Here is a 13,789-nt window from a genome sequence, read left to right as displayed (position 1 = left end):
ACAGAATGACCACTTTCCACATGAGGTATTATAGCTCCACGGATTTAAGTGGCTCAACCCAATGCGACTTCAGGAAATCCAACACCACGTTGAGATCCCACGGTGCCACTGGAGGCACAAATGGGGGCTGACTATGCAGCCCTCCCTTAACAAAAGTCTGAACTTCAGGCAGTGAAGCCAGTTCCATTTTGGAAGAAAATCGATAGAGCCGAAATCTGGACCTTAATGGAACCCAATTGTAGGCCCATAGTCACCTCTGACTGTAGGAAGTGCAGAAATTGACCTAGCTGAAATTTCTCCTTTGGGGCCTTCCTGGCCTCACAGTACGCAACATATTTCCGCCATATGCGGTGATAATGGTTAGCGTTCACTTCTTTCCTAGCTTTAAATAGCGTAGGGATAACTTCCTCCGGAATTCCCTTTTCCTTCAGGATCCGGCGTTCAACCGCCATGCCGTCCAACGCAGCCGCGGTACGTCTTGGAACAGACAGGCCCCCTGCTGCAGCAGATCCTGTCTGAGCGGCAGAGGCCATGGGTCCTCTGAGATCATTTCTTGGAGTTCTGGTTACCAAGCTCTTCTTGGCCCACCCGGAACAATGAGTATAGTTCTTACTCCTCTCCTTCATATTATTCTCATTACCCTGGGTAAGAGAGGCAGAGAAGGGAACACATACACCGACTGGTACACCCACGGTGTTACCAGAGCGTCCACAGCTATCGCCTGAGGGTCCTTGACCTGGCGCAATATCTTTGTAACTTTTAGTTGAGGCGGGACGCCATCATGTCCACCTGTGGCCTTTCCCAACGGTGTACAATCATTTGGAAGACTTCTGGATGAAGTCCCCACTCTCCCGGGTGGAGGTCGTGTCTTCTGAGAAAGTCTGCTTCTCAGTTGTCCACTCCGGGAATGAACACTGCTGACAGTGCTAACACATGATTTTCCGCCCATCGGAGAATCCTTGTGGCTTCTGCCATCACCATCCTGCTTCTTGTGCCGCCCTGTCGTTTACATGAGCGACCGCCGTGATGTTGTCTGACTGGATCAGCACCGGCCGGTGTTGAAGCAGGGGTCTAGCCTGACTTAGGGCATTGTAAATGGCCCTTAGTTCCAGAATATTTATGTGTAGGGAAGTCTCCTGACTTTTCCATAGCCTTGGAAGTTTCTTCCCTGTGTGACTGCCCCCCCAGCCTCGAAGGCTGGCATCCGTGGTCACCAGGACCCAGTCCTGTATGCCGAATCTGCGGCCCCCTAGAAGATGAGCACTCTGCAGCCACCACAACAGCGACACCCTGGCCCTTGGAGACAGGGTTATCCGCCGATGCATCTGTAGATGCGACCTGGACCACATGTCCAACAGATCCCACTGGAAAATCCTTGTATGGGACCTGGCGAATGGAATTTCTTCGTAAGAAGCTACCATCCTTCCCAGGGCTTGCGTGCATTGATGCACCGACACCTGTATACGTATTAGGAGGTCTCTGTCTAGAGACGACAACTCCTTGGACTTCTCCTCCGGGAGAAACCCTTTTTATCCTGTTCTGTGTCCAGAACCATACTCAGGAACAGTAGACGCGTCGTAGGAACCAGCTGCGACTTTGGAATATTCAGAATCCAGCCGTGCTGTTGTAGCACTTCCCGAGATAGTGCTACTCCGCCGAACAACTGCTCCCTGAACCTCGCCTTTATAAGGAGATCGTCTAAGTACGGGATAATTATTTCGGCCATTACCTTGTAAATACCTCGGTGCCGGGGACAGACCAACGGCAACGTCTGGAATTGGTAATGACAATCCTGTACCACAATTTTGAGGTACTCCTGGTGAAAAGGGTAAATAGGGACATGCAGGTAAGCATCCTTGATGTCCAGTGATACCATGAAATTCTCCAGGCTTGCAATAATCGCCCTGAGCGATTCCATTTCGAACTTGAACCTTCGTATATAAGTGTTCAAGGCTTTCAATTTTAGAATGGGTCTCACCGAACCGTCTGGTTTCGGTACCACAACATTTTGGAATAGTAACCCCGGCCTTGTTGAAGGTGATTTCACCTGCTGGAAGTGCAGCTTGTGAATTGCCGCCAGTACTACCTTTCTCCGAGGGCAGCAGGCAAGGCTGAGGTGAGGTAACGGCGAGGGGGAGTCGCCTCGAACTCCAGCCTGTATCCCTGTGATACTATTTGCAGAACCTAGGGATCCACCTGTGGGCAAACCCACTGGTCCCTGAAGTTCCCGAGACGCGCCCCTACCGCACCTGTCTCCACCTGTGGAGCCCCAACGTCAAGCGGTGGACTCAGAGGAAGCGGGGGTAGATTTTTGATCCTGGGAACTGGCTGCTGGTGCAGCTTTTTCCTTCTTCCCTTGTCTCTGTGCAGAAAGGAAGCGCCTTTGACCCGCTTGCTTTTCTGAAGCCGAAAGGACTGTACCTGAAAATACGGTGCTTTCTTAGGCTGTGAGGAAACCTGAGGTAAAAAAAAATTCTTCCCAGCTGTTGCTGTGGATACGAGGTCCCAGAGACCATCCCCAAACAATTCCTCACTCTTATAAGGCAGAATCTCCATGTGCCTTTTATAGGCAGCATCACCTGTCCACTGCCGGGTTTCTAATACCCTCCTGGCAGAATGGACATTGCATTAATTCTGGATGCCAGCCGGCAAATATCCCTCTGTGCATCCTTTATATATAAGACGACGTCTTTAATATGCTCTATGTTAGCAAACTATTATCCCTGTCTTAGAGTATTAATATTATCTGACAGGGTATCAGACCACGCTGCAGCAGCACTATTTATGCTGAGGCAATTGCAGGTCTCAGTATATAACCTGAGTGTGTATATACAGACTTCAGGATAGCCTCCTGCTTTTTATCAGCAGGCTCCTTCAAGGTGGCCGTATCCTAAGACGGCAGTGCCACCTTTTTTGACAAACGTGTGAGCGCCTTATCCACCCTAAGGGATATCTCCCAACGTGACCTATCCTCTGGCGGGAAAGGGTACGCCATCAGTAACCTTTTTAGAAATTACCAGTTTCTTATAGGGGGAACCCACGCTACTTTACACACTTCATTCATTCATCTGATGGGGGAACAAAACACTGGCTGCTTTTTCTCCCCAAAAATAAAACCCCTTTTATGTGGTACTTGGGTTCATGTCAGAAATGCGTAACACATTTTTCATTGCCGAGATCATGTAACGGATGTTCCTAGTGGATTGTGTATATGTCTCAACCTCGTCGACACTGGAGTCAGACTCCGTGTCGACATCTGTGTCTGCCATCTGAGGTAACGGGCGCTTTTTTGAGCCCCTGATGGCCTTTGAGACGCCTGGGCAGGCGCGGGCTGAGAAGCCGGCTGTCCCACAGCTGTTTTACGTCATCCAGCCTTGTAAGGAGTTGACATTGTCGGTTAATACCTTCCACCTATCCATCCACTCTGGTGTCGGCCCCACAGGGGACGACATCCCATTTATCGGCCTCTGCTCCACCTCCACGTAACCTTCCTCATCCCACATGTCGACACAGCCGTACCGACACACAGCACACACACAGGGAATGCTCTGACTGAGGACAGGACCCCACAAAGTCCTTTGGGGAGACAGAGAGAGAGTATGCCAGCACACACCAGAGCGCTATATAATGCAGGGATTAACACTATAACTGAGTGATTTTTCCCCCAATAGCTGCTTGTATAAACAATATTGCGCCTAAATTTAGTGCCCCCCCCCCTCTCTTTTTAACCCTTTGAGCCTGAAAACTACAGGGGAGAGCCTGGGGAGCTGTCTTCCAGCTGCACTGTGAAGAGAAAATGGCACCAGTGTGCTGAGGGAGATAGCTCCGCCCCTTTTTCGCTGACTTTTCTCCCGCTTTTTTATGGATTCTGGCAGGGGTATTTATCACATATATAGCCTCTGGGGCTATATATTGTGATATATTTGCCAGCCAAGGTGTTTTTATTGCTGCTCAGGGCGCCCCCCCCCAGCGCCCTGCACCCTCAGTGACCGGAGTGTGAAGTGTGTATGAGGAGCAATGGCGCACAGCTGCAGTGCTGTGCGCTACCTTGGTGAAGACTGATGTCTTCTGCCGCCGATTTTCCGGACTCTTCTTGCTTCTGGCTCTGTAAGGGGGCCGGCGGCGCGGCTCCGGGACCGAACATCAATGGCCGGTTCCATGCGGTCGATCCCTCTGGAGCTAATGGTGTCCAGTAGCCTAAGAAGCCCAAGCTACCACCAGTTAGGTAGGTTCGCTTCTTCTCCCCTTAGTCCCTCGCTGCAGTGAGTCTGTTGCCAGTAGATCTCACTGTAAAATAAAAAACCTAAAATATACTTTCTCTCTAGGAGCTCAGGAGAGCCCCTAGTGTGCATCCAGCTCAGCCGGGCACAGGATTCTAACTGAGGTCTGGAGGAGGGTCATAGTGGGAGGAGCCAGTGCACACCAGGTAGTCCTAAATCTTTCTTAGCTGTGCCCAGTCTCCTGCGGAGCCGCTATTCCCCATGGTCCTTACGGAGTCCCCAGCATCCACTAGGACGTCAGAGAAATTCAGATTACAGCACACTGAATGAGCCGAAATTCACATTGTAGCACACTGAATGAGCCGAAATTCACATTGTAGCACACTGAATGAGCCGAAATTCACATTAAAGCACACTGAATGAGCCGAAATTCACATTGTAGCACACTGAATGAGCCGAAACTCACATTGTAGCACACTGAATGAGCCGAAACTCACATTGTGGCACACTGAATGAGCCGAAATTCACATTATAGCACACTGAATGAGCCGAAATTCACATTATAGCACACTGAATGAGCCGACATTCACATTGTAGCTCACTGAATGAGCCGAAATTCACATTATAGCACACCGAATGAGCCGAAATTCACATTATAGCACACCGAATGAGCCGACATTCACATTGTAGCACACTGAATGAGCCGAAATTCACATTACAGTACACTGAATGAGCCAAAATAATGCAGGCACTGGGGGCAAGGGGAATCCTACCCCCATATTAACTTACACTGGGGCAGCGAGGAAAAAAACACAGGGGGGAGACGTGGCACACACACACTTTAGCTAGGAGGGGGGACATATCATACACTTTAGTTAGGAGAAGAGGGGGGAGAAATGGCACACAGACACTTTAGCTAGGAGGGGAGGGGGGAGACATGGAACACAGACGCTTTAGTTAGGATGGGAGACATGGCACACACACCTTTTAGCTAGCAAGCTAGGAGGAGAAGGGGGGGTGGAAGATATGACACACACACACACTTTAGCTAGCAAGCTAGGAGGAGAAGGGGGGTGGAAGATATGACACACACACACACACACACACACACACACACACACACTTTAGCTTGGAGGGGAGGAGACATGGCATACACTGACACCTACTCATATTTTGTCCGCAGCAGCATGAGGAGTCGGGATGGAGGCCGGGTCCCGCTGCGGTGTTGGGAACGGGGTGGAGAGCGGTGCAGCGCGGCGGGGGAAGGGGAGAGAGAGAGAGAGCGTCCTGACGCGCGTACAGGGAGAAGGGGGCGTGGTCAGAACGGACGGCAGAGGCAGCAGTGTATACAATCACTGTAGCCTGTCCCCCGCCGGCCTCTGTTCTGACCACGCCCCTCCTACCTGTACGCGCGCCAGGACGCTCTCTCTCTCCCCTTCCCCCGCCGCGCTGCACCGCTCTCCACCCCGTTCCCAACACCGCGGTGGGACCCGGCCTCTATCTCGGTGCCGGTATGTGTAGGGGGGGCGTTCGCCCTAATCGCCCCCCGCTATATCCGCCACTGCTTGCCCAAGGACCCCAGGAGTATAGGGGCCCTAGACTGATAGCTGAGGGTCCCCTCTTTCCAGGGGTACCAGATTTTTGAAAATAGGCCCTGGGGAACTAGAAAAATCCAACTTCAAAGCAGTGTTCCCCATCCAAGCCTGTTAATTGCTCTTCCCAGCCAGATGGGAGGTGGTCAAGATCCCGCCGGACAGAATCCCGGCGGTCGAAATACCGACACCGGAATCCCGACCGGCACAATCCCGACATATTCTCCCTCCGTGGGTGTCCACGACACCCATAGAGGGAAAATATAATAGTGTGCAGAGCGTAGCGAGGCACCGTGACCGCAGCGTGGCGAGCGAAGCAAGCCCGCAAGGGGCTGCGTTCCGCTCGCCACCCCTGACGGGATTGTGTGGTCGGGATTCCGGCGTCGGTATTTCGACCGCCGGGATCCCGTCTAGCGGGATTTAGTACTGATCCCAGCCAGATATCTCGGGTTCTGTCTGACTTAAAGTTTTTCTAAGTATGCTCCAAAAGCTGTGACTCACCCTTTTTGGTGGACACTGGCAGCTTGTCTCTACTATGTCCAGAACCAGAGATATCAGCCTTCAAGCAGCTGGTCCCTGCTCCAGCTCCATACGCCTAATATGCAGTTTTGTATTTTTGTTGGTGGATTGCTCTGGCTCCTGAACTCCACCCTGGAAGTTATGTACCAGGGCCCCTTCATTCAGCCCAATGCCCCCTCCTATAGTTTAGCTCCCATAGGCAAACGCAGGGGGGGTTCTGGTTGCCCAGACAGCCCCCCTCTCTTGGCCAGTGGCTTAAATTATGACAATAGCAATACTATATAAAACAATTACTGTAGCTGCCATTACATCATGCAGTTTAATGGAAGAGCAGAGCTGCTGCACATGCCCCGTGGTAGCAGCATCTTCTACCAGGTTTGCTGTGTGTGTGGATCTGAGTCCTCAATCCGTACACTGGACCAGGGAGTAGCTACCAGGAAGAAGAGACAGGAGCCTTTACCACAAGGTGGGAGAATGTGTGCAGTACTGGTTCTTTTATGTTTGTGTATTTATTATTTAAATGTTTGATACAGCGTATACTATAGATCATCTATATTGTGTTAAATATTAATATTGTATTCCATATAGCATTCAGCGTATAAAAAGACCAATATTTACATTAATGTCAAGGGTCGTTACTAGGTTCTTCTACCACTCTCCCAGACCCACACTTGCTCCAATGTTCTCCAGAGTGGGAGATTGTGGATTGCAGTTGGAAACCCCCCTCTAGAAATCCTGCGTTTGCCTCTGCCTCCCACCTAATCTGTGCAGTAAAGGAGTAATTAGGAGAAATTACTGCTCCAGGTCCTACCAGCTGAGTGGAAGATAGAACTCCCACTACCGCCCGCGGGACATCAAAGCTGCTGCTGATAGCACCCCCCACTCTTACCGCTGGAGGATGGGTAGGGGCCCCAGTGCAATGCTTTGCCCAGGGGCCTACACTGCTGTTAAGACGGCCCTGTCAGCGCGTCCTCTGTAAAGAGCCAATACACTAATCAAGTGGTGCCCAAGTAAAGTACAAAGAGTTTCCTCTCCTCCATTGAACATCAATGTGTTTCATCTCATATATTTCTTATACAGGAGATGTGTTTAATCGGAAGTCTAAGCAATTTTAACAGTGAACCATCTCCCTTTTATTATTCAGAAATGTAGAAGAGCTTTTTGGTGAAGCCCTAGACCACAGGTTCTCAAACTCGGTCCTCAGGACCCCACACAGTGCATGTTTTGCAGTTCTCCTCACAGAATCGCAAGTGAAATAATTAGCTCCACCTGTGGACCTTTTAAAATGTGTCAGTGAGTAATTAATACACCTGTGCACTTGCTGGGTGACCTGCAAAACATGCACTGTGTGGGGTCCTGAGGACCGAGTTTGAGAACCACTGCCCTAGACAAAGAAGGTATACAGGACATGGATAATGTATTTCTCAGACATTTGTTTGTTTATCATTCTTTTGTTACTATTGTACTAAGGGTCTAATTCAGAGGCGATCACTGCAACGGACGCGATCGCACTCTGAAGCCTTTTGGGGAGTGCGCTCGATTGACAGGCAGAAGCGGTCACGGGGTGGGAGGGGGTGTGCCAACAGCACCAGAACACCGTTGGGTGGGCATGGTCCGGACAACGCAGGTGTGTCCGGACCGTTGCTGGGGAGGGCCGCGGCAGCTGCGGGATGTCACACGCAGCTGCTGCGACCCAGAACATGGCGGTTAGCCACCTGCCAACACAGCTAGGCTGCGCAGGCAGGGAGCTACTCGGCCGGTGCAAAAGCTTTTGCACCTGTGTGTGGGGGAATTAGGCCTGACATGTGGGGCGGACTTGCTCTGTGCTGGGCGTCGCCCGCATGTCAGAGAATCTGAATGTAGATGTGCTAAATTTAGCACAACTACGATCAGGTCTGAATCACCCCCACATTCAACATAATAGCTAAAAAGATTACATAGCACACTTGTCTCCCAAAACGTTTTAATAAACTCTATGGATGTCAGAGCATCAGGTTATCATCTTAGAATGTTTGGTCTAGGAGGGTTGCAGGTTCTGTACTGAATGCCCCCTCTGGCACCACCACATTGTTACCTACAGCAGGGGCAAACGCAGGATTTAGTGAGGGGGGTTTCCATGTGGGGGTGTGTGTATGTGTGTGTGTATGTATGTATGTGTGCACGTACGTGTGTGTGTATATATGTGTGTGTGTATATATATATATATATATGTGTGTGTGTGTGTGTGTATGTATATATATATATATATATATATATATATATATCTAATGACAAAAAGTAGGCACTCACTGTAGATGTTGCTTAATACCGAGGTGCCCTCCTTATATGTAATAGGTGGCATGCCCCCCCCCCCCCCTTCCCATGCAGTAGAAACCAGGCGGCACTCAGCGGTCTCTGTGAGTAAATCAATGTATTACAGTACAAAAGGCATAGTGTACCGACGTTTTAACGCCACATAAAGTGTTTTTTTTTCCCTTCAAGCCTACAGTAAAGCACCTTGAAAAAAACGCCCATTGAAACATCGGTACACTATGCCTTTTGTACTTTAATACATCGATTTACTCACAAAGACTACTAAGTGCCACCTGGTTTCCACTGCACGGAGGGGTGCATGCCAGTCTCCACCCAGGGAACTACTGCACTAGGGACGTGCTGTATTGCACCATATACACACAGAGTGACACACAAACACATATACACAAACACACACCCAAACATACATACACAAACAATCACATACATACACACATACATAAATTACTACAAATACAAACATACACACAGTTACAGTATGTGATTACCCTTCCACCAGGCGCTAGCAGCACTGTGAGGACGGAGGGAACTTGCGCAGCCAGCAGCTCCCCCTTCACCCCTCCGGACTGTTTATAGTAGAGAGCTATGGTAGCTCTCTGCTGCCGCTGCAGTGCAGCGGCTCCGCGGTCGCGAACGCGGCTTTTACCTGAGATGGAGACAGCTGTGTCTCCATCTCAGGAACAGAAGATTCAACTCTTCAGGGTGGGGGTGGGGGGGGTTTCCAGGTACTTGGAAAAACCCCCCCCTGCGTGCGCCACTGTACAGTACGCATATAGGGGGTAATTCTGAGTTGTTCACAGCAGGAATTTTGTTAGCAGTTGGGCAAAACCATGTGCACTGCAGGGGAGGCAGATATAACATTTGCAGAGAGAGTTAGATTTGGGTGGGTTATTTTCTGTGCAGGGTAAATACTGGCTGCTTTATTTTTACACTGCAATTTAGATTGCAGATTGAACACACCACACCCAAATCTAACTCTCTCTGCACGTTAAATCTGCCTCCCCTGCAGTGTACTTGGTTTTGCCCAACTGCTAACAAAATTCCTGCTGCGATCAACTCAGAATTACCCTCATACTATATTACAAAAGGAATCCCTCTGAGCATTAGATTACACAGAACAGCAACCCCTGGGAAAATGTAGGTAAAATATCTCCTCATATCAGTGATAGTGATGTGAGTCAGGTACTTACAGCCCAGCTTGGCTCATATTAAGGAGCACTGGATAACTGATTTACAGCCTGTTTTACAGCCCCTGGTTGATGTTTAGCAGAACTTGCCTTGGCTTTAATACTTATGCAGCAACTATAAGAAGCTCAGATGAGCCGAAGTTACGTCCTGCAGAACTTTCTTTTCCCTGTCAGTGTTTTCTCAGCCTCTGAAAAGTCTTTAAAGAACTCTGACTCCCTCTGGGGACACAGAAACTGGAACTGCACCCTGTAACTGAGAAGCCAAGAGCCGTGTACTGTCAGAGAGAGCAGGGGGAAGGCAGAGAGCAGGAGGGAAAGGGGAGAATTCTCCAGAAAAGGACAGTATGGAGGTGACACAAGCTACTACTAATGGAACTACTGCTCTATATAATCCAATCTGTACTACCAGACAAGCTCCATACTCCTATCAAATCATTGAAAGTAAGTGCAATTGTTTCTACTTTTTAGAAGTTTTATCAAACACATCCTTACCCCACACAGTTATAAGTTATTATATGTTTCATCCTCTCTATTATTGGGTTATCTTAGTTTTGAGTACACCCGTTGTATGGAAATAATTAGTCAAAAACAGATTATTAGGGTTAATATGTATGTTGTATGAGTTTTAGTGCACATTGTTTTAATGCCAGAGATCACATTTTCTATATTTTCTCATCTCATTATGAATCCTGTATTTATCACTATTTGTGAAACGTGCCCTAAAGTACCAGTCTGTTTTCAACAAGAATAAAATATTTAGCATATCAATGTATTCATCAGCCTGAGCCGGAACTGTGCTCCTGATGGACATATGCATCCTGGTACACCTAGCCTTTTTGCACCACATAGCACAACGTAGGTGCTCCTCCATCGGTCGCGATTCTTGGACTTTTGTACTTATTTCGGAATTTAGAATCTTTATTGCATCACAGCGCCATCCAAACTTACTTATAGTGTCCTGGGCACTTAGGATTTGTATTTTTGTTGCAAATAAGTTGGTATAAAATCACAAATGAAGCACAGTGCTGTGTAGTGCGATGCTTGATATGGCTCACTTGTATCGGTCCTCAGACTTTTGTCTAACCCAGGTTAGCATCAGAGTTGCACACGGCAACTGCATGCAATGTCAGTGTACAGGGTACCCATACATAGTACTTTTATTGCATTACTGATGTGAATAAGATGCAAATTCAGTAGAAATATGTGTGGTGGGGTGTATTGTGCTGCTTAATCGTCCTTGTTGCGCCAAACAAGGCTAAATGGTGCCATCTGAGTATAGGTGTATGTAGACACATCTATAGAAGACAGCAGTCCATCACAGATACTAAAGATTTCCCAGTTCCCCTTCAATTTGCACACGTGCCAAATCAAGGGGGTGATTCAGACCTGATCGTAGATGTGCTAAATTTAGCACATCTACGATCAGCTTCCCTGACATGAGGGGGAACGCCCAGCACAGGGCTAGTCCGCCCCGCATGTTAGGGCCGACCCCCCCCCCCCCCCCGCACAAGTACAAAAGCATGGCACAGCGGCAATGCTTTGGTACTGGAAGAGTAGCTCCCTACCAGCGTAGCTCCTGCACGCTGGCAGGGAGCTACTCGTCGCTGCTCGGTCACAGCGGCTGCGTGTGATGTCATGCAGTCGCCGCAGCCCGTCCCCCAACGGTCCCTGCACGCCTGCGTTGCCCAGACCGCGCCCCCTAAACGGCGGGCAAATGCCGCCGGCCCGCCCTCACCCGCCCAGCGACCGCCTCTGCCTGTCAATCAGGCATAGACGATCTCAGGGCTGAGACAGCCGTCGTCTGGCATGCACCGGCGCACTACGGCGCCGGTGCAGTTCAGACCTAATCGCTGCTGTGCGAAAACGCACAGCAGCGATCAGGTCTGAATTAGCCACCAAGTTCATTAACTGATGACTTCAGTGAATACACAGCGTTGATTGTTTCTAATTCAGATGTCTATTTATTCAGTTCAAAAATACTGTAAATTCTTGCTGCATTATGGAGTATCTGGGGTATTTACCAGAAGAGTTATTTCAGACAATGAGTGGATAAGAAAAGGGTTTTTTTGTGACAAGATTTGTAGGGTGGAGTGAACAAGACTTAAAGAGAGTCTGGTGGATGAAATGAATTAGAGGCAGAGGTGAAGTACGACACCAAAGCTGGGTGCACATTAAACGGGAGCAGGAGCCATGCTGCATTCAGCAGCAAGGCCCTCGCTGGCTATGTCGCCCGTCTGACCATTCGGCAGCAAGGCCCTCGCTGGCTATGTCGCCCGTCGGACCACGCAGGTCCAATGGAGGATGTTGCTGACAACGCGTGGGAGCATGCATCGTCTGCGACATAGTGAACAATGTGTAGGAGTCGGGCACATCATCCACAACAGGCATTCCCAACCACGGTCCTCGAGGCACACCAACAGTGCAGGTTTTAGTGATATCCAGGCTTCAGCAGAGATGACTTAATTAGTAGCTCAGTTATTTTGATTTACCCATCTGTGCTGCAGCCTTGATATCACTAAAACCTGCACTGGGGGGCGTGGCCAAGGCGGACATGGAGCAGCACACAGGCTCTGTGGCTCTCCAGCTTCATCATCCTATAACTAGATCCTGTGTCCCCCCCTGGGCCCGAAAATAGCCCCATACCTGTGGGAACTCTTGGTGGAGCCGCCGTGTCGGACAGGGAGCTGTACCCTCGATTCCCGCTGCAGCCGGACTGTCTGTGCGAGCCGGGTGCTGGGGCCAGCTACACCACGTGACCCGCTCTCCTTTCCCCGCGCTGGAGACTGCTGTCCGTCTCCGCTCCTGCTGCCGCTGTGTGGAGCCGAGACGAGGAGACTCTGCCTGACCCCTGCTACGGCACTGCCGCGGATCCCGCCGCCGATCCCCTGATCACCACTGCGGCTTCTGCTCTACTCCCCTATCTGCCTCTCGGAGAGGCACTTACACTGCTGGGGGGACGGAGCTGGCCTTGGAGGGAGACGTGTGGGAGCATCTGTGTCTGCAGATCTCCCTACACTATATATAAACTAATAGTGGCTCCTTGGCTGGGCTGCCCCTGTGGTTTATTGATATATACTGGGACACAGTGTGAGACAATTGATACATTATCCTGTTGGCCCTCAGCAGATGCTTCCGGGCAGCATCTAGACAGGCTGTCCCTGGACAGATTTGCTATACTGCCCTCTCCATACACACCCACTGGACAGTTTTGATATACTATGTGTCCATAGGCGGCAGCTGGGCAGTTTTGATATACTTCGCAGTTACACACGTAGCACCTGGACAGTTCTGATATACTATAATTTCTGGCTCTCTATTACCGGCTTGGCTGCAATGGTTAAACCACATCAATCTGCCGCGGCTGCGGCGAAGTTAGAGAAATTTGCTAGAAACCCTCCGACACGGTCCCAACAGGGGGGGGAGTTACAGTCGACCTCATCGCCGCCTTCTCCGTCGGCTGGCTCCTCTTCTGCGGAGGCTACGGATGCGGCATTGCAAAAGGTGCTGGATGCGGTCACAGCCAGCGAAGTCCGCTTGGCCGATAGGATCGGTCAGGTCCAGGCGGACTTATCCATTATTCATCAGGACCTTCAGCGGGTGCGAGAGTCGGTGAAGTTGAGACGCGCGTATCCACGTTGGAAGACACGATTACGCCAATCGGCAGACGTACTTCTGCCCTGGAGTCGCAGATGTTGGAGGTAAATAAAAAGATGACCGATATGGAGGGGAGATTGAGGCGGAACAACGTGCGCTTCGTCGGCCTCCCTGAGAAAGAGGAGGGTGCCTCCCCTGAAAAATTTATTGAGAAGTGGCTGTTGGACGCGTTTGGAGCGGAGGAATTCACCCCACATTTTGCGGTGGAACGCGCTCACAGAGTTCCGATGCGTCCTTTACCTCCAGTGCCACCCCCCCGTACGTTCATTGCCAAGCTGCTTCATTACCGGGATAGGGATGTGAT

The 13,789-nt window shown here is 50.1% G+C and overlaps 1 protein-coding gene across 1 annotated transcript in view; it reads left to right on the top strand.

Moving 5' to 3' along the window:
- The first annotated feature begins 9,685 nt into the window (after window positions 1-9,685).
- LOC135049817 (organic solute transporter subunit alpha-like) overlaps window positions 9,686-13,789 on the top strand; it is an 85,839-nt gene continuing 81,735 nt past the window's right edge. Inside the window, exon 1 of the mRNA XM_063955711.1 lies at window positions 9,686-10,272. Within this exon, the coding sequence (XP_063811781.1) occupies window positions 10,176-10,272 (97 nt within the window). The 5' untranslated portion in view covers window positions 9,686-10,175. The remainder of the gene's footprint in view (window positions 10,273-13,789) is intronic.

This window comes from Pseudophryne corroboree, chromosome 2 (genome assembly GCF_028390025.1).
Source record: "Pseudophryne corroboree isolate aPseCor3 chromosome 2, aPseCor3.hap2, whole genome shotgun sequence".
In the NCBI taxonomy this organism is placed as follows: domain Eukaryota; kingdom Metazoa; phylum Chordata; class Amphibia; order Anura; family Myobatrachidae; genus Pseudophryne; species Pseudophryne corroboree.
This window is presented reverse-complemented; position numbering and strand designations above follow the sequence as displayed.